Here is a 20352-nt window from a genome sequence, read left to right as displayed (position 1 = left end):
CAAATCAATTTATTTGTAGACCATTAAGGGCCCCTTTGGTTCATAGGATGGGCAAATGAATTTTGTAGGATTGGATTTCCTAAGGATTTTTTCCTTTCTTGGCCTTTGGTTCATAGGAAAAGCAAATGAAGTGTTTCATAGGATTGAGTCCTATGGCTCCGTTCGCTTCGCTGAAAAAACAAGCCGAAACATTGCTCCAGCTGATTTGTTGTAAGAGAAAAATATTGTTCCGACTGAAACAAACAAAATGAAAAGTATAGATTATAAGAGAAGCGAAGGGGGCCTATAGCTCCATTCCATAGGATTAAAAACATGAGCTCAGACTTCATGAATTTTTTCATGTGTTGGCACTTGCAAAGGCTAGCTGTTGCTTTGAATGCACAACGGGTATAGTTCCTGTGTTCCATTCCTCTGTTTCACCTATACTCTTGCCAAAGGCCTTCTTTTCATCTTCCTTTGTTTCGAATTCTCATAGGAATAGAGAAGTATGATATCTGGATTTTAAGGTTTTTCTATTCCTATATATTTCCTATCCTATGATCCAAAGGGGCCCTAAGAAGCGTCGTGATGCACCTCGACTCTGAAAAAGTAATTTGTACCGAAGATTTTTTTAGATTTTTCTCCTTTCAATTTCTTTTCTAGAGTCGGATTGCAGTAATCTGCCGGTCTTATAGATCTGCCGGTGAACTATTTCTCTTAAAACGTTTTATGTGTTGAGATAGAGACATACAGGGACTACCTAACGTAGACAATCAGGATTCAGTAAAACAGAGTAGACGAGGATCGAGATCAATGAATTGATTTGGTGACCGCGAGAGCACAGAAATGTATTTTAAATAAATTATAAAATATAGGCTTAGTATTTCGAATTCGATCAATCGTGGTTCTGTAAAGATATTAACTTATATTTTTTTTACAAATTCTATTATCTAAAACCCGTCCACATAAAATTTTGTTATTATTTCCTCCGCACCGTATTGCTTCTCAAAGTTCGCATTCAAAGTTTGAAACACTCAAATTGCCTGGAGGGAAGGCACGAGCTAGTGCGCGCAGCAGAGATGGCGGGAAATGCCGGGAAAGCAATTGCATCTCCCGCCTCAGCTCACGGATCCCCGCCCTTTCCCAAACCAGCCACCGCCACCCGTGTTTCCTACCGACAGATGGGGCCGATTCTGAACCACGGAGCGAGACCCCGGCCTTGTTTAGATTGTAAGTTTTTTCACATTCTCTCTATCATATTAAATCTTTTGACACATGAGTATTAAATGTAGATAAAAAAATAACTAATTATACAGTTTGATTGTAAATTACGAGACGAATCTTTTGAGCCTAGTTAGGTTATAATTGAATAATAATTATCAAATGCAAACGAAAGTGCTACAGTACCAAATACTGATTCCTAACACCAATCTAGACGAGGCCCCCACCTGTCAGGTGAATCTTCCGGGGCAAGGAGCGGCCGGGCGGGAAAATATTTCGCGGCAGCGGCGGTTTCCCAAATTTCTCCCACCCTTTTCCGCTCCGCGTCCCCAAACGCGTCCCTATTAATTCCCCCCCGTTCTCCTCTCCTCTCTCTCGCCGCCACTCGCCCCTCCCAAAACCCCTTGGTCCCGTCCAGATCCCAGCTAGGGTTTACCCGATCTCCCCTCCCCCCCTCCGCCGCCGGGCCGCCGACGAGGAGACCGCCACCACGATGTTGGAGCTACGGCTGGTGCAGGGGAGCCTCCTCAAGAAGGTCCTGGAGGCGATCCGCGAGCTGGTCACCGACGCCAACTTCGACTGCTCCGGGACCGGGTTCTCGCTCCAGGCCATGGACTCGAGCCACGTCGCGCTCGTCGCGCTGCTCCTCCGCGCCGAGGGCTTCGAGCACTACCGCTGCGACCGCAACCTCTCCATGGGCATGAACCTCAACAACATGGCCAAGATGCTCCGCTGCGCCGGCAACGACGACATCATCACCATCAAGGCCGATGACGGCTCTGACACCGTCACCTTTATGTTCGAGTCGCCCAGTGAGCGGCCGTTCCTTCTCTGTTTTTTTTTCTTTTGCCTTATCTGGTTGTTATTTTGACCCTGACCGTCGTGGTTCCCGTGTGGCAATGAACAGAGCAAGATAAGATTGCTGATTTTGAGATGAAGCTTATGGACATCGACAGTGAGCACCTCGGAATCCCAGATTCCGAGTACCAGGCCATCGTCCGCATGCCTTCTGCTGAGTTTATGAGGATCTGCAAGGACCTTAGCAGCATCGGGGACACTGGTACATAAGAGTTTTTCGTGTTGATTTTACTGTCGTGGATTGTTTAGTCTTTGTTGATTGAGCAGTTGCCGTTTTCTTGTCGCAGTCGTTATCTCGGTGACTAAGGAGGGCGTGAAGTTCTCCACCTCTGGAGAAATTGGGAGTGCAAACATTGTTTGCAGGCAGAACCAAACTATTGACAAGGTAGCTTGTCATAACTCATAACCCAGCTGTTACCTCAAATCGGGACAATTTCCATTCTCTGAATTTTGGTGTGCCTGTTGCCTGAAATGCAAGTGAGCTTCGATTTTTTAGATTTTACTATATACAGTGGTTAGCAAATGTACTCCATTAATAGTCATTCACGAAGGTTGCTAAGCCTATTTGCTTGTAGCTACCAAATTAGCAGTTAAGTTTGAATGGTGTATTTGTATTGTTCTTTGATTCTTTAATTATCTTTAGCCTATTCTAGGTTGTTATTATGGTTCTGTGGTATGTGCACTGGTTCAGTTTGTACAATTGGTTCACCAGTCCGGCTCACAAAATCAACCGTTAGCACGTAAGTGAGAGTTGAGTACATTGAGACAGTGTGTTATCACCTTACTCGAGCTGTCAAGCAACCAGTGGCTATCTTCAATATAGATCTGGTTGAAATCTATTTAAATTTTCAGCTTTTGTAACTTAGCACCTCCTTTTGTCTGTTTCTGGCTCTGTCCCTGCAATTTGATGTCCTAAAACACCAGCTATCTGGTAATTTGTCTATTGCATAAGATGACAATTTGGAAAGCAAGCATGACACTTCATTTGGTTGATTCAATTGGAATTGATAGCACTGCTTGAATTAGGTTTTGTCCTGTTATTGATTTTTATTATCTGCCTTGCATATTTTGTTAATCAAGCCTAGAAGTTGTTTATGATGCTAACTGCTGTTGGTACCATAAGAAAAATCTCTTCAGTACCTGTGCTAATGTACTTGTAACTTCAACAAAACATTGCAACATTAGTGAGATGTTCTCAATGGATTAATTTATACTGCATTGTATCAATTCAAAAAATACAGTAGCATATGAAAGACGACTGCCCTGGCTAATGGATACTGTTTTGTTGAATGCAGCCAGAAGAGGCTACCATTATAGAGATGCAAGAGCCGGTTTCCCTGACCTTTGCCCTGAGGTACATGAACTCCTTCACCAAGGCATCTTCACTGTCTGAACAAGTGACTATCAGCCTGTCGTCTGAGCTACCAGTGGTGGTCGAGTACAAGATCGCTGAGATGGGTTACATTAGATTTTACCTGGCCCCCAAGATCGAGGAGGATGAGGAGATGAAGCCCTGATGGCTTGTAATGACATAATGCTCGTGTTGCCTACTTTTCCTTGTCTTCCAACCATGGTTTGCTTAGCTAGTGTTTGCAAGCAAAAAGGGATGTTATGTGTTATCTAGGACAGACTGCTTTAGCTACTTGTCTATTTGTGACTGCTCTGTGAATCCATGGATTTACAGTGAGCCTATTAGATTAGCAGGCTTATGCTTTGTTCATGTGGCTTCTATCTGCCCATCGCTACTCAGGCATGAAATTCTTTGTTGGGAGAGCATGATATTGCTGTTGTTGTCTCAGTACCTCCCCCTTCGGGAGAGTTCGAGTCTCAAGGACTCAGCTCTTTATCTGTGGCTTCGGCCGCAGCGAAAGGGGGGGAAAAACATTTAAAGCACATGTCTGTGGTTGGCTTATTTTACGGAGCTACGAATGGGTAGGGGTTCGGAGGTTTCGTGAGATCTTATGCCAAAATACCTTGGGGCTGTTAGTCACTGCGGATCGAGAGTTTTAATATTGCTGTTGTGAGCTGCACAGGATAAGAACTAATAGAAGCAGTTTAAGACTTCAGAGTAGTAAAAGAAAGCGCTAGAGGGGCTAAACTGAGACGGATAAAAGAGCAGCATACTGGCTGCATCCAGGTTCAGAGACAGAACAACACAAATCATGCAGATTAGGGCCTTGTTTAGATCACCTCCAAATTTCAAGTTTTTTCACTCTCTCTCCATCACATCAATTTTTAGCCGCTTGCATGGAACATTAAATGTAGGTAAAAAAAAATAACTAATTGTACAGTTTAGTTCGAAATCACGAGATGAATCTTTTGAGCTTAGTTGGTCCACGATCGGACAATATTTATCAAATAAGACGAAAATGCTACTATTTATCGGGTTGAAATTTTTTGCAATCTAAACATGGCCCTAGGTTTCTTAACTGCATCAGGTTGTGCCTGTGCCGTTGCAAACCTCCAGGTTTCTTAACTGAAACTGCCGAAAGCATTGCGTATATCCATAACCTCAGATAGCATTACAGAAGTGGGAGAGATCAGCAGATAGCCTTGCAATACATCCACCCAATTACCACTGAATGAGGTCACAGTGGCCGAAATTCATGCATACTCTCTTTTTACAAGATTGTTTACCAGACTACAATCTAATTCAGCTGCTAACATTCAGATCAAATGGCGATCGTGTGAACTTGCTCCTATAGTTCCTACTCTTTGCCTTGGTCTTGCCAAAACGAAGCATCCCAATGGGAAAAATCTTTCAGGGCGACCCATCTTGTAGTTAGTTTGATCCTGCCCTCAGACTTCCCTCTGCGTCGCCGCTCTGCAAGCTGACCATGATCAGAAAGCGAACAGGAACATGTGTGAGCTAATCTAGCGGCACCAGATTTCTAGAGGAATAATGTATAATTGATCAGAGGAACCAAAAGGATGCTATATACCTGTACGATGGCCTTTTTTGTAATAATTTAACAAAACCTAAGTAAACCAATCACATGATGAATGTAGAAAATCACATCATCATCAGAACCAAGACCACTAAGTGGAACTTAAGCTCATAAGAGCTCTTCAAATTGGGGTATGCAATACTTTTCTCAGAAGTACATTATAAAACCTCGGGGCAAAAGAAGCCGAAGCTATTGTAACCACAACGAATAATCTGAATGGGGCAGAGATAATCATCGTTCACTGCTGATTTCACAAAATGTTTAAAATCACAAGGGAAGCTATCACTAGCATTTTATTTTTCAAATGATCCCTTTCATCTTAAAAAGAGACAATTTACCCACCCCGTTTATGCGTAAAAAAGAAGCTTACCTATGCAAGTACGGCATAAACAGTACACTTTCAGTGTTTTTTGGCATCAAGTCCTGTGCTCTTTCTTTCCCGAGCGAACCTCTATCAAAAAGATCAGAATTCACCATGCGTGCTTCCTGCCTACCAGGCTTGGCCTCATGTCCTATTGAAGGAGTAGATTAAGGTTAAAATCGGTAAGAAGTCAAACATACTTATCGAATTGCCAACTATGGCTGTTCAAACTGTACAATCTCTAACCTGGTAAAGATGTGGTTTCTTGAGCTGAAGTTAGCCGATGCTCTAACATCATGTCCTCCTTGAAGATCATCTATATAGATGAGCAATAAACAAGTGAAAGAAAAAAGAGGTGTTACTACCTATTTGGGTTACAGATTCTAGACAACAAAAGGATTACCTCAGGAGGTAGAGCCAGCTGAAAGGATTGAAGGCTGGGCTGTGCATGCGCTGGCTCTCGAAGGAACTGAGGCTCTACAGCGGTTGAACTACTAGGGACACTTTGCAATACAAGTGGGTTTTCGTGCCGTTGGTCATGATTTGGTGGATCAAATAAAATACGAGCTACAGGAATTTGGTTTCCAGGTAGTACAACAGCGCCAGAATTTGATGCCCTGGCACCACTTTGGTTAAGTGCAGCACACATTTCTGAGGGTGCCAGAGCCTCAGGTGCTCCTGACAAGTTTCCTGGGGGCAGATACAGGCCATTCCTCATAGATAACATCTGTAAAAAGAAATAGCAAACAAGCTGATATTGGGCTGCATAAATGAGGAATACATTAATCATAACTGGAATGGATAAAACATTTCGGAGCTAGTAGTATATAACAATACACAAAACAAAGACGGCTAAATGTTGTGTTCTCTATTTCTCTTTTAGGATAGGAACCGAGCATTGTGATTCATCCCAGCCACCACAGTGTACATACTCCAACATCGGATATAGAACTTTAAAGCATCTCTTAGAAACTTATACCTCCTGATACCTTTTTAGAGTTAAATATTACCTCCTAATTACTGACTCTAGTTGCTAAGCAGACCGTAAGCAATTGTAAAATGTTTTTCTTTCAAAGGAGCCATCATTTTGGCACTTTTTAAGTAATTTTGGCATTAATCTGTTGCATGATTCATTCTCATACACGTGTAAGAGGAATTTGATAATTTTTAGGCAATTCACTTCGGTGTAAGATCAGCTAAATCTACAATATAGTGGCACCGCAATTTCTCCCAAACTTGTTTTTGTCACGAGCATCTAACTTCATGCTTTCACAGTTTGATTGTTTTGCAGAACATTCAGCTACTTCACATCCTGATATTGCCTTGTCAATCTAACTTCATTCGTTCACACACTTTGACCGTTTCGCAGAACATCAGCTACTTGACATCGAATATGGCCATATCAACTATTATTAGGGGGTGTTTGGTTCGAGCTACTAAACTTTAATAGCTACTAAACAGTTTAGTCACTTTTAGTAACTCCAGAGTTACTAGAGAGGACTAAAGCCCTTTTAGTAGCTTTTAGTCATAGCTTTTGGTTAAAAAGTTACTGAAATGACTAAAAGCTACTAAATTTAGTAGCTACTAGACGAACCAAACAGGCCCTTAATCATTTAGCGAGCCTACCAGCTACATATAGTCTATTCATATGTGTTGCTTACTACCAGGCAGTCCAGCATATCCCAAATTGTAGGTAATTAGTAGTAGTACTAGCAAGTAGCAAACAAGCAGTGTGGTGTCAGTTTGGTCACCTGCACCTGGAGCTGAAGCTGCTTCAGGTACTCAATGGCATCATCAAGCATGGAGGCCTTGTCCGTCTGCACTTGCGAAACATTCGCCAAAAGCAGCAGAAGCAAGATTAGCTCCCAAGTTCCAGGGGAAACGCAGAAACCGCAAGAACCAAACAATATGACAGGAAAGGAGGGGAGCCGACCTTGCTCGAGTTGGGTACGAGGGTCTGCAGCGCCTTCATCTTCTCGTTGATCCTGCTCCTCCTCCTCTGCACCAGTCTCATCGGCGGTCAGGACATAAGTTCTCACCTACCAAACGGTCCAGTCCAACGGCGGAAAGGAGCTAGGAGAGACAAGGACCGGTCACGCACCCACCTTCTCGGAGAGGTTGTGCACCTCGGCAGCGCGGCTCCTCTTGCCGCGCGGGCGCGCCGGCCTCGCGGGATCAGACTCCGACGACCCCAGCGCGTCCTGCAACAACCACCACCACCAAACAACCCAACCGAGCAAAACCCGGGGCAGCGACCAACACACCAATCAGAACAAGAAGATGATGAAGGAGAAGAAGCGAAAAGGTGGAATCTTGGGACGCGCGGGGAGGGAGAAGGAGACAGCCACGCCACCTCGCTCTCGCAGACGGTGGCCATGCTCTGGTGACGCATGACCAAATCCAGCTGCTGCTGCGCGTCCATCGCGGCACCGGCTGCGATTCCACTTCCACCGCCGCCACTCCACAGCAGCAATGCTTGCAGTTGCAACTAAACACCCGCAACAGCGAGGGTTTCTAGCACGAGGAGCCAGCCCAGGAGCACGCGAGGACCGAGACAAAGAGTGGTCGCCGCTCTCCTCCGTCCCTGACACGCCTATGGTTTGAGCCCATGCCTCGCTGCCGTGAGCATGTCCTCACCAGCGACAGCGCCTGCGCGCCTCAGCTTTCTCTCTCTCTCGCCTTCTCTTCTCCCTGACCCTCTCTCTATCTCTCTCTCCTGCAGTCCGTTTGTCTGTTTCGGCTTTTCTCCGCCCCGAGAAAGCTGCCAGCGGAGCGCAGAGCTTTTGAGACTTGTTGAAAGGGCCAGCGGCCAGCCAGCCTTTCGATCGGTTGCCGTTGCTGCCGGCGGGCCTCGGTCGCGGTCCTCCCTCTCCTCCGGCCGCGTCGTCGTCCGTGGCATCGCATCCGGCGGGTGCATTTATCGTTGGCGACGGGACGGTTCGCTCGGCGCTGCTGCTACATGCCCTACATTTATGCCCGCCTTTAATGGCGTGGCGTGCCCAGTTCAGTGTTCACCTCCCACAGTACTCCCACCCCAGCACCAAAGACCAAACAGTACGCCCTGTCACTCGGAACAGTGCTCGCAGTACCAGCTTACTGTTTACTACGACAGCCTACAACAGTGCTACTCCTGGAATGTTTATATAGGCCTGATTAAGATTTTAAGTTTTTTCATTCTCTCTCCATCACATCAAATCTTTGATACATGCATGGAGTATTAAATGTAGATAAAAAAATAATTAATTACATAGTTTGATTGTAAATTACGAGACGAATCTTTTGAGCCTAGTTAGGCCATGATTGGACAATAATTATCAAATACAAACGAAAGTGCTACAGTGCCAAATACTTATTCTCAACCATTATCGCAATATACACGCATGCCGTAAATGACGGTAGATTATATCAGGAACGTAATTTTTCTCACACACCAAATTAGTTAAACCAGACGACAGTAAATAATCTATGATTCCATACAATTGCAAGATACTCCATGTACTATCTTCGTCATAGAAAGTAGGACCACGCTATTTTACAAGTATTAAATCAATCTGTTTTCCCCATTTTATTTTCGACTAGAAAAACAAAAATATTTATATGACATTAAATAAGCATGTATATATTTTTTTTGGCTATATCTAAGGTAGTCCTAACAAAAAAACTAGGTGATATTTATGTTCATTAATTATGATGCCAACTAGAGGTGAGAGCTGTGGCTGTATGTTTCGTGTCACTTGGACCTCTAAACACGGGAGGCACATCCGGCTATGTCAGTATAACACAGTCTTTGCTTTGATCCAAACACAGTTCATGACATGCTGTCACGCCTTTGTGCTGTACTAATCCAAACACGATCCTCAAATATCTTCCCTTTATTTTTCAGTCTGCTCATGACATACAAAGCATATATTTTGTAGGTACCATTTTTATGAAAGTTTGCATGATTTTCATAACCCATTGAAGAATTCGATGAGAGGTACTATAATTAGGAGTAATAATTGTATTGTAGTGTTGCAGATGTATTTACGTGCAATTTTCATGGGCTGCGACCTAAATAGAGCTACAAATATTTCGGGATGGCCATACAACCCATCATGCTAATCATAGGCACGACACGACACGGCATGAGATTTTGGATCGTGCTGTTCTTGGGCCGTGACAAGAGACCATCGCCTGTTCGTTTCGGCTGAAATGATCGTGGATTATTATTACTGGTTGATTTGGTGAGAGAAAAATACTGTTCTGACTTATAATCTACGATCGTTTACGACCAAACGAATATGCTGCATAGCTTGGCCCGTCCCAAGTCTCAGCTCTAGTAAAACTAAGCAAAATAGTGGCGTGGCATTGAAACTAAACAAAGAGTTGAGAAAATAGTTTCTTAGACGAGAAACTATATGTCTGAAAAGGAACTAAGATATAAAGAGATATGATAGTTAGACGGCAGAAAGAGAAGACACGTGGTTGGATAAAAAAAATTATTCTGAAGAAACTATTAATTGAGAAATATGGTTTCTAGGTGTAATGTCTATATGATTTTAACAAATATAGAAACTATCTCTTAATTTATGAGTTGGAACTATCAATTGGGAATCATGACTGGATTTGGATAAAATTTATTTAAACTTAAAATAGTGTGACTTGACCGAGACAAAGAACTGTATCTCTTGGAGACGGAGTGGGTGTATAGTATGGCTTCATTCGCGTGTCTTTAAACTTAGCTTAATCTGTTTTTTTTTCTTTCAAAATCATGTTTTTCTCTTATAGATTCCTCCCGCATTTCTTCAAACCATCCAAATTTCTCCGAGCGAAGAGGCTCTGTGACTGCACATAACATGACACGTACTCTTTCTCGCGTGTACACACCGAAGTACGTACACGTCGCACGTGAAGGTTTACAGGCGCCGCGCCTCGATCTCGTGCGCCAGGATGCTCGTCAGCCTGTCCGCCCGTTCGTCCTGACCTCCGGCGAAGCTGTACACCCGGAAGGCTAGCTGGAACACCCGCCACAGCATCCTCGACGCCCCATCGCCGTGGCTGCTTGCCCACTGCGCACGCGTCGTCGTCGTAGTCGTCGTCTCTCTGGCGTCCTGGCTCTCCTTCAAGGCGAGCTCCATGCAGGCGGATGACAGGTCCACCATGCCCTCCTTGATCCGGACCAGCACGCTGAAGTCGAAGTGGACGCCGTGGGACTGCAGCCGCTTCGTCTCCTCCTCTTTGACCTGCACGGAGTCGCACTCGCACGCATGAGCAGCGTTCGTACCACCAGGCATTCTCCAGTGGCCACTGGCCAGTGCAGCAGTGCACGGACCTTGTTGAAGTAGCTCTCGACTCTGTCGAGCTGCGGCGAGACGGGGCCAGCGGTGAGCTTCCAGCATTTGAGCCTCGAGGCGGCGCCGTCCAGCTTGGAGTAGAGCGCGGCCGCCGTCCTCAACGCCTCCAGCTTCTTGGAAGGGAAGCCCTTGAACCTGGCCAGCACCTGCAATGCGGCATGCAGTTCGACGGCGCGTCAGAAAGGCTTAAGGCTTCGCCGAAGCACGGCTGATGGCTGAGCTCCAGGGGAAACTAACCTGTGTCTCGTCGGTCAGGGACACCAGCTGCTGCTCGACGTGCTGATGGAACCTCACCAGCTCGGCCATGTCCTTGGACTGGAACGAGCCGATGTCGTCCTTCACCTCCAGGATCGCGGCCGCGTGCTTCTTGGCGTCCTCTTCGATTTGCCGGAAGTACGCCGATCTTTCAGTTTCAATTTCGACATACAGGATTTTATTAGCATAAAAAATGTTTACTTTCATTTCATCGTCACCAAGGAACGAAGGAAATGAACTATACTGCTCCATGGCTGATAATGGCAGCGTTTCCTTTCCACGCAAGCGCATGCAGAACTACCTCTTGGTCATCTCGGCCAATGCATCTGCCATGTTCTGGCCGCCGGCGTCGCTCTTGGGCGCGCCCGCCGTCCGGAGCCTCTTGCCGTTCTGCCGTCTCTTGCCCCCGTGCGTGCTGCCAGAGCCTTCCACTCTGTCACGCAGGCGTCTGTACAGGCTGCCCATCTGCGACGATCGTTTCAGCTTGGTCGCAGCTCTCTTAGCGCGCACCGCTGCGGAGATGCTTCCAGGGGGCGGCGGCGGCGCTGACTTAACTTTGGCGGCTGGCGGTGCCCCTTGCACTACAGACGGCGGCGGAGGTGGTGCGTCTGGCACTGCCCGCCCGGCTTCGTCCGTAGACGGCACCTCTTGAAATCTGTCTCTGTGCGCCGGTAGTGGCGGCGGCACGTTTGGCACAATGGCATTGCTGTCCTGCACTAATGGCTGCGTACTCCCATTGGGTGAAGGTGAATCCATGGATGGCTGACCAGCTTCAAGTGATGCAGAGCTCGTAGAGCCTTCCATGCTGGTGCTGACGGGCATGGTGTCTCTCGGTGCCGTCGTCGGCGCTGCCTCAGAAGGCTGTGCGACGACTGTAGGTTGCACAACTGCTGCGGCGGCGTGGCCATCTTGCATTGCCTCCCAGGATTGCAGAAGCATGGGCAAGCCAACAACGGGCATGGGGAACGGTGGCGGCGCCGACAGCAGATGTGGGGACACCGACGACGGCGTCGACTGCAGCAGTAAAGGGTCAACAGTAGGACTAGGAGTTGACGGTGGTTCATGCCTGCTGCTGCTGGTTTGCCCATCCTCCTCCAGCCCAGGCGCCGGTGTCCGAACTTTGCAATGTCCTATGTGCCTCGCTGTGCCGTCTTGGCGAGGCATCGCAACCTCGTCACCGTCTGATGGACGATGGCTGGCACTTCCGCGATGCGCCGGAGATCTAGTGCGACAGAGAACAGGAGGGAGGCTCCTTCTTTCTGGGAGATCCTCAGGCCAAGCTGATGATGCAGATGCTGCCGTTGCAGAACTGGAGCTTTCCATGAAACTGAACATTTCTTTCACCACTGGAGTCACCTGATCAATCATCTCAATGACACGCTCACCTACAATTCCAGTTTAAACAGCGAGTAATGAACTCGACGGACGGCGACAGTTCAGTATGATGGCATAAGCTTTCTGCGCCTGTTCGTTTGGGCTTGTTTGGCTTATAAGCCATACTTTTTCAGCCAATGAACAATATTTTTCTCACACCAAATCAGTCAACGGTACTTTCAGCCATGACTTATCATCCAAACAAGCCCAAACGAACAGGGCAAGACAGCTAAGTATCAACATGGGCAAGACAAACTGCATACCTACATGATCTAAGCTCTCGCTTCCTATGATTGTTTGCTTCTCAGAGCCTGAGCTAGGAAATTGCTTGTTTTTTGAGTGGCAATCCTGGACCAACATGAGGACCCTATGGAGGTGAACAAGACCCTGTTTGTTTTTCAGTAGCAGATGATGGATCAGACTTATTTAACACAGCATGGAGAAAAGGGATAGCATTTTTTTATGAACATGTGTCCAGGAGACGTTTTGCAAGTAGGGTACAGATAAAGGGATTCAATTCAGATGACAGACCTCCCGTACAGAAGATGTATGATTTCCTGATAGACCTAATAAACATTTGGGATATGCAATCTTCAGAACCCCCAGGGTATCCAGAAGCAACTGCGTTAAGTGTGGAGAACAATTTGTATACGCCCATCATGATGTCTGCCGAAATGGGAAATGATGTCAAGTTTTGGCATGAACCTGATCCAATACGTCCCATGAACTTTGACATGGCAGATCCAGAACCTCTCTCAGCCGGAGGATCTTGCTGGTGAGACTTTTCTCCAACGCCGAGTGGTTTGGCAATGGAGGACTAGGATTGCAGCAGTCAGTGCCCTCAGCAATTGTCGTCAATAATGCCAGGCCTTCAGGTCTGTTGGACACAGCCGAGGCGTCCTGTAAAATTTTAATTCAGATTATTTTTTCGCCAGTACAATCCAATTCCCATAATCGGGACCTGTAACGGTGACACATCACGGCGATGAAGCGTCGGGTTAGAGAATGACAATGCACGGTGAAGGATGATTGGCGCCATCCTTGTCACTCTCACCCACTTCTCATTGGATCAATGCAACCTACATCCCTTGGGGCCTTGTGGCACAATCACAACAAAGAAGACGAAGAATTATCTGATTCTGAGAGGCAGAATCATCCTGTGTGATGGTTGTGCTGTTGAATGATGTGGATGGCAAACAAAGGGGGGAGTCTCAGAGAAATTGGATGGCCCCATCACAACAAGGGCAATGTGCAAGGATATATGCAAGAAGAGAGGAAGGAGTATGGAGGGACCAAAGAAACTGATGGAGAACGGCAAGGACTTATTGAGACAGGAACAGAGCAATAGAAAATGGAGAAAGGCTTATTATTAGTGGCAGGAGTTAGCTAAAATAAGGGTCTGTCTTAAAGTAAACAACAATCTAAAATAAGGACAAGAACCGAAGGAAACGCATCAATGCTTGCTAGAAACTGAGTATCGTCCTGTATTTTGTTCAAGCTGTCCTTGCACACCGTGGCCATTGACCGCAGCCTCTGAGGCTTTGAGTTTAGATGAGTCTGTGGGCTCTGGACTAACCAGAAATGCCTAAATTATAACATAAAGTTCAAAATAGACCATGCCAGTAATTTGGTGGTGGCCTCTCGGTCAAGACCTACTATCACCTTGGTCGCTCATAATGTTCTTACTAAATTGCATGCCTCTTTGTTACTAGTATTTTTATAAAAAGAACCACTACAATTGGTTTGCAGTTGCAAGGACATTTCGCTATGGAACATCTGAATCTGTCCTCACATTGGTAGAACCTATGCATGGGTACAAATAGACGGGCTTACAGACGCTGTTCATGCAAGCAAGAAGACAAGCTCTAGATGCTCGACAAATTCCACGGAGCGGCCGGAGTTTCCAATAAGCTCCTTACAATGCCTCGCATCGATCACTCCGTCCACCAGAAGCCACATGGCAAATTGCACAACGGAGTTGCCACACTGCAAACCTGTATAAATAGGCACTTGCCTGCACCTTTGCAAACTCCCCCGGCTAACCCAGCTACACTAATCGCAATGGTAACCACTTGATGAGCATTACAAGAGAAGGCATAGATACCAGCTCGTACCTGGTTTAGAGCCATGGGCTCCTTGTACTGCGACGTCGCCGCCTCGCCGTCCTTCTCCAGCACCGGAAGCAGCAGCGGCAGCAGTGGCAATGTTGCCGGCGGCGGCGATGGCAGCGTCAGGATATACGTGTGCTTTGCGCTCGGCAGCTCCAACAGCCTCGAGTGCTACGAACCTGGCGCCAACACGTGGCGCCGCGTGGGCGCGCTCCCGGGCGTCCCTGACGGCCACATACTGAAGGGGTTCGCCGTGGCGGCGCTGGGCGAATCCGTGTACATCATCGGCGGCCGGCTCTGCCGGAGGGAGCGTGGTGCCGAGGCCGGCGAGTACCACGACACCGACGTCGGCGTGAGGGCAGACGTGCTGCGGTACGACGCCCGCCGGGGCGAGTGGCACCACTGCGCGCCGCTCCTGGTCCCGCGATTCGACTTCGCGTGCGCGCCGTGCCGGGGCAGGATCTGCGTGGCCGGCGGGCAGTGCTCGCTGTCCGGCGCCCGGGGCACGGCGGCGGCCGAGGTGTACGACGCGGAGAAGGGGCAGTGGTCGGCGCTCCCGGACATGAGCACGCTGCGCTACAAGTGCGTCGGCGTGACGTGGCAGGGCAGCTTCCACGTCGTGGGGGGCTTCGCGGAGAGCACGCTGACGGCCAGCGACGCCACCCTCCTGCCGCCGGGAGCCACCGTGCTGCAGTCGTCGGCGCTGGAGCGGAGCTCGGCCGAGGTGTTCCACTGCGCGAGGGGCACGTGGGAGATCCTCCCGGGGATGTGGCAGCTCGACGTGCCCCCGAACCAGATCGTGGCGGTGGCCAACAGGCTGTTCAGCTCCGGCGACTGTCTCAACAGCTGGAAGGGCCACGTCGAGGTCTACGACGGCGAGCTCAACATCTGGAGCATCTTGGACCACTCCGCCCTGCCCGACCTGTCGCTGCTCGCCAGCCTCCCGTCTTCAGCCCAGCGGCTCTACCTCACCATGGCCGTCGTCGGCACGCAGCTCTACTTCCTCGCCGGGTACCAGGTGCCGTCGGGCGATGATAGCTTCAGAACAGTCTCGCTGGTGCACAGCTTCGACACCAGAGCTGCGCCAGGTCTGGTGCCGGCGTGGAGCAGCTTCCGGCCCGAGACGAGTCAGGAGGACGCCGAGGACGGCGGCAAGGAGCTCTTCAGCCAGTGCTGCTCGGTGCAGCTCTCCAGCTAATCACATTTACAGTCTCAGTCCTCCAATCCAATCACAGCATATGCATCACGGTTCTGAACTTTTTTTATCATAGCATCATGCATTGTGTCTCATCTACAGACTTGCTATTTATCTGGTATATAGTTGTGCTCATGTGGTGAATCTGTTTGATCCATACAACACAATCTGCATGAGAAAATGTGGACTGTCTTCTTTAGTTCTTTCTGACCTGAAATGGACTGGTAATTCATATGCAGGAAAGCATTTAATAAAGCGAAAACTGAAAGTGTTAACATGGTAGATGAAAGAAAACTGGCGGACAATAACTCATTTGATGAATCAGTTGAAGGTTCTAACATTATGATTGTCAGCAAATGGTGCTACACTGTCTTAACCAATATGCCTGACGATTGACAGGCATAAGTTGAAAAGAAACAGATCAATTAGTAAACAAAAAAAAAGCATGCGCACATGCTTTTCATCAACAGACACCTATACAAAATTACATATGGCCCAACAATTTGTCAACCTCGAGACAACTTCTTGTTTATATGAGCAGACAAGCTATTACTACCCTAGATGCTGCACTGTTTCACCTCATAGTCACAAGTCACAACAGCACCACAATGAATACTTAAACCAATTCCCCAAGTTACCTGTATGAGATATCAGAATGTAAGGCAAAAGAAAAAAGATTGGATCTAAGGATGAAACAGTTATTTGTAAAACTAACCTTAGCATGCTATGACCAACACGAGGCCATTCTCTCCAAAGATCTTATTGTCTGGACTCTGGATCATAGTGTTGATGAGTTCCAACTCGCATCAACAGCATCTAAAATTCTACGATGAAGCAATGCTCTGGAACAAGCTATTATGCCTCTATCCAAACCTTCCAGGTAAACACCCCTTGAGAAGTCCAATGGGCGGCCTCCAGCATCTGTGACCACTCCACCAGCCTCCTGAATGATAACCACCCCTGCAGCATGATCCCATATCTTCTCTTTGTATCCAGCTCTTGCAAATTTCATGAAGATCTCAGCATCACCTCGTGCTATTGCAGCATATTTCACCATGCTGTACACGCGCAGAGGTTGATTCCTGGAAACAAAGCAAAACGATGTGAATAAAACAGTACAATCAAAAGAACAAGTTGAGCAACTGTACAAGAGTCACATTTTGGACAATATTGCACTAAATTTGAGATGAAAAAGCAGTGTACTATTCAACAAAAACCAGATGTTGACTAATGGATGCCATATACAAATGTATGAATGAATTTTTCATGCTAATGAAATGATATCAGCAAGGTCAGACAGAAATGAAAGAAAGAACTGACCTTAGTCCTACACTTTGAGCAAGTCCTGCTGTGAAGGAATGGCTTGAGTTGGCTTTCTCAACTGGTTCACAGAACGTAGCTGAGATTGGATCACTGATGGATGATACTTGAATCTCCCTTGGGTGGTGCCAATTTAGCTTACCGAAGTCATGGACCAGTGGCTGCATCCAAGCTTGCCCACAACCTTTCTGGGCGTACATCACACAACCCTTATGCCAGGATCCCAGTGGAGGAGGAGCAACCTTAGACATCAACCTGTAGTACTTTTGATGATAGTTGAGCCACTCTTTCTTCATTGGATAATTTGGGCACCCAAGAACACCAAGTATAACTTCTCCATCTTCAATCAAGGCTAGAGCAATAGCATATTGGTCCCCTCTCACAAAACCAAGGGTGCCATCGACAGGATCAAGCACCCAAAATCTTCCTTTCGGGCCTCCAGTTGAGCTGCATTTCCGTATGGCTTGAATAACATCATGAGCTCCGAGCTCTTTCTCAGGGGATCTCAGCCCATAGTTTCGAGCTTCAACAAGACAGCCATTGACAGCCTCAACAACAGATTCAAGCAAAGTTGCACCATCGCTACTAGACAGTGTCTCATCATCTTCTTCGGCAACGATAGATATGTTCTCATCATGAAAGAAACTGGAAAGCAGCCAGCTTACTGTCGCTTGAACACCCCAATCTGCCATAAAGTAGGAAAACAAAAATTTCAAATTACAAGGGCATAAAACACTGCACCCAGATATTAGCCTATCAGGTGTAGATTTCCTAAACACATAGAGCAAGTAAGCGACTAGCTGTGCAGCATTAGTTTTATGTATGAGTTACTCCTGGGTATCCTGGAGCAATGATTCTATCTCACTCTAATGATCCAACCAAGCAACTAGATTGCAGTTCATAAGCTAGTGCTGTAACTGATCAACCAGTCCAAGTGCAAATACAGTATATCTAATTGTGCTCATTAAACATTGGAAAATCGTGTTTCAGCCAAATGATGATGCAAACCAACACATATAATGATAAACTAAGTATGTTGGTAATTGACTGAGAATCCTGGAACTTCCCACGTTCTACTGGTATTTATTTATTATTGAGAATTGAGACTCCCAGGTACTCATCCTACATCCGTTGCCTGCAATTTTCTACTGCAGCGCAATCCTTGTTGACCTAATCCTCATTGCTAATCGCGCGACGAAGAGGGTGACCGGGTGAGCACGTGGAAGGAAAAGGGAACTGATGGAAGGGCAGCAGAACAATACGAACCAGCGACGGTGACGGGGGAGAGGTCGAGCTTGGCGTGGACGCGGCCGCCGCCGGCGGCAGCGTCGGGGCCGGGGCGGAGAAGCGAGTCCTGCACGCGCTGGCACAGCGTGCAGGCCACCTGCACGACACGCACCGCCACCTCCATCTCCCTGGCGTAATCCCTCGCTCCGCCGCCGCGGCAGTCCCAGAGCCACCCGTGCTCCGTCCCCACCCGGAGCTGCCCTGCGCCGAGGGAGGCCGCCGCCGCGCGGGGGCGGGCCAGCGGCACCCCGCGGCAGCAGCGGCGGCTGCGGCGCACGCCCCATTCCGGCGAGGCGGCGGCGGCCCACCCCAAGCCGGCGACGCGGAGGCTGCCCATGGCGAGGTCGGGGGAGTTCGCCGGTCCGACCGGATTAGGCCTCGCCTCGCCGGCCCTCCCTCCGTCCCTCCTCCTCGTCGTCGTCCGGAGGTATGGGCGGATGGGCCGATCTAAATACTAGCGGGAATCTGTCGGTGTCCCGGGATGCTTCGGTCGGTGCGTGCCCACCTCCCGGCCGCTTTTGTTAGCCGCCGCCGGCGCCCACGGCCACGATTGCGAAGCAGCGCGGGTGCGGGTGCAGGACTGCAAGCGCAGGGCCCCTCGCCCGCGTCATCATCCTTTTTGTCTTTTGCCATGTTCCCACTCGCTTCGCTTCCCCACACCAACGTCGATGGATTTACGATACGGCGCGTCAGTGCGATGAGATAGATATTCAAGCAAGCGCAGTAAATTTCTGCATTATATTAGTAGTAAATTCAGTCGAGGGACTAAAAACTAAGGGATGTTTGGCTTCTCCTTGTAGCATTTAGTTGCTGTTTTATCGGAGGTTGGACATATGTATGAAATATTAAATATAGATTAATTATGAAACTAATTGCACAGTTTACGACTAATTTATGAGACGATTCTTTTAAGCCTAATTAGTTCATGATTTGGCAATGTAGTGCTACAGTAACATGTGCTAATGACAGATTAATTAGACTTAATAAATTCATCTCGTGGAGTACTGATAGATTCTATAATTTATTATTTTATTAGTATCCGAACATCCCATGCGACACCCTTATATGACACCTCCTAAATTTTAGTCACCAGATCCAAACATCCCCTAACCCCGGAGCTAAAATGTGTTGACGCTTTAAGGGCAACTTTGGTAGAGCTCATTCTTTATTCTTGGACTCACTTCTTGATTCTCCGGAAGAATAATTCTGGTGGAGGAGAAAGGTGAGGAGCATATGAGAATCAATTCTAAAGTGTTTCTTGTGGCAAATAAATGGGGAGCACTGGAAAGAGACGGAGAGTGGTTTTTTTTAGCTCTCAGCTTGTAATGTAAATGAAAAAAAATCTAGTTGTATTTTAAGCGTTTGGTAAGACTCCGTGGAAGCTTAAGTGTAAAGCTGGCTTACCGCTAGAATTCAGTTGTATTTTAAGTGTTTGGTAAGACTTCGCGTAAGCTGAGCGTAAAGTTAGGATTGTTGGTTAGCTTTACTCAACTTGCTCGTGCCTCGACTTTTTACCCTTAAATAAAACTAAACGTTTTTACTATTTTTTTAGGTCGCAAAACATTTTTTTTTGGTGGAAGGTCACAGAACAATTGTTAAGGACGTGATTGGTCCGTGGATGACTTCAGCCTGCCTCGCATTTAGGCCCACGGCTCCGAGCCTCCGATGGCCAGGCTCATTGGTCATTGCAGGGAACGCTGCATTTTGGTAAGCTGATTGCGTAACAACAATCACATAACCTTTCAGTTAAGTTGAAGTAAGCTATAATTGAAATATACCAAGAACCCCAAGTCACAATTCAGGCACTTCAATAGCTGCTTTCCAAGTACTCATATTCAAAGCTGATTGCATAGAGTTTCCTTAAAAAAATTGATTGCATAGAGCCAGGTTATCATGAAAGACTATTGGTTGTTCTTACAAGACCAGAGCTACAGTGTGATTAAAAATCACCACCATGATATTTATCATGTCCAACTATTTTGTCATAGTGCTTAATTCCTCGCATTACTCGATAGTATTATTTGATTTGAGATATAAATTCAACATGTACTAATAACATCATTAGGTCAGTCATTGCTCGCATCTTGCTAGCCAGGGTCGCGAGAAACAGATA

At 47.2% G+C, this 20352-nt stretch overlaps 5 protein-coding genes across 7 annotated transcripts; 2 read left to right on the top strand and 3 right to left on the bottom strand.

Moving 5' to 3' along the window:
• Positions 1-1560: 1560 nt before the first annotated feature.
• LOC136478317 (proliferating cell nuclear antigen) lies at positions 1561-3835 on the top strand. The gene is made up of 4 exons (XM_066476722.1): positions 1561-2012; positions 2108-2260; positions 2346-2443; positions 3354-3835. The coding sequence occupies exons 1-4, from the start codon at positions 1694-1696 to the stop codon at positions 3573-3575; spliced, it is 792 nt and encodes a 263-aa protein (XP_066332819.1). The 5' UTR covers positions 1561-1693; the 3' UTR covers positions 3576-3835.
• A 771-nt stretch (positions 3836-4606) lies between these two features.
• LOC136478316 (transcription factor SPATULA-like) lies at positions 4607-8301 on the bottom strand. Of its 3 annotated transcripts, none has more exons than XM_066476718.1 (8): positions 7721-8301; positions 7473-7568; positions 7301-7366; positions 7119-7184; positions 5771-6094; positions 5614-5683; positions 5377-5518; positions 4607-4889 (listed from the first exon to the last, which is right to left on the bottom strand). In XM_066476718.1, the coding sequence occupies exons 1-8, from the start codon at positions 7787-7789 to the stop codon at positions 4841-4843; spliced, it is 882 nt and encodes a 293-aa protein (XP_066332815.1). In that variant the 5' UTR covers positions 7790-8301; the 3' UTR covers positions 4607-4840. The 3 variants fall into 3 exon arrangements, with proteins under 3 accessions (XP_066332815.1, XP_066332816.1, XP_066332817.1); XM_066476719.1 differs by having other exon boundaries at positions 4607-4882; positions 7721-8299; XM_066476720.1 differs by lacking the exon at positions 7721-8301 and having other exon boundaries at positions 7469-7564.
• Positions 8302-10156: 1855 nt separating this feature from the next.
• Positions 10157-13850, bottom strand: LOC136470711 (protein CHUP1, chloroplastic-like). The gene is made up of 8 exons (XM_066468459.1): positions 13770-13850; positions 13035-13229; positions 12861-12950; positions 12593-12716; positions 11257-12340; positions 10938-11103; positions 10679-10846; positions 10157-10589 (listed from the first exon to the last, which is right to left on the bottom strand). The coding sequence occupies exons 1-8, from the start codon at positions 13848-13850 to the stop codon at positions 10263-10265; spliced, it is 2235 nt and encodes a 744-aa protein (XP_066324556.1). The 3' UTR covers positions 10157-10262.
• Positions 13851-14335: 485 nt separating this feature from the next.
• Positions 14336-15776, top strand: LOC136475143 (F-box/kelch-repeat protein At1g67480-like). The gene has a single exon (XM_066472697.1). The coding sequence runs from the start codon at positions 14457-14459 to the stop codon at positions 15633-15635; it is 1179 nt and encodes a 392-aa protein (XP_066328794.1). The 5' UTR covers positions 14336-14456; the 3' UTR covers positions 15636-15776.
• A 150-nt stretch (positions 15777-15926) lies between these two features.
• LOC136475142 (3',5'-bisphosphate nucleotidase AHL-like) lies at positions 15927-18862 on the bottom strand. The gene is made up of 4 exons (XM_066472696.1): positions 18219-18862; positions 16953-17637; positions 16348-16714; positions 15927-16270 (listed from the first exon to the last, which is right to left on the bottom strand). The coding sequence occupies exons 1-3, from the start codon at positions 18574-18576 to the stop codon at positions 16411-16413; spliced, it is 1347 nt and encodes a 448-aa protein (XP_066328793.1). The 5' UTR covers positions 18577-18862; the 3' UTR covers positions 15927-16270; positions 16348-16410.
• Between the last annotated feature and the right edge of the window lie 1490 nt (positions 18863-20352).

Source organism: Miscanthus floridulus, chromosome 8 (assembly GCF_019320115.1).
Source record: "Miscanthus floridulus cultivar M001 chromosome 8, ASM1932011v1, whole genome shotgun sequence".
Lineage (NCBI taxonomy): Eukaryota > Viridiplantae > Streptophyta > Magnoliopsida > Poales > Poaceae > Miscanthus > Miscanthus floridulus.
The sequence above is the reverse complement of the archived record's forward strand: the minus strand, read 5'-3'. Positions and strand labels throughout refer to the sequence as shown.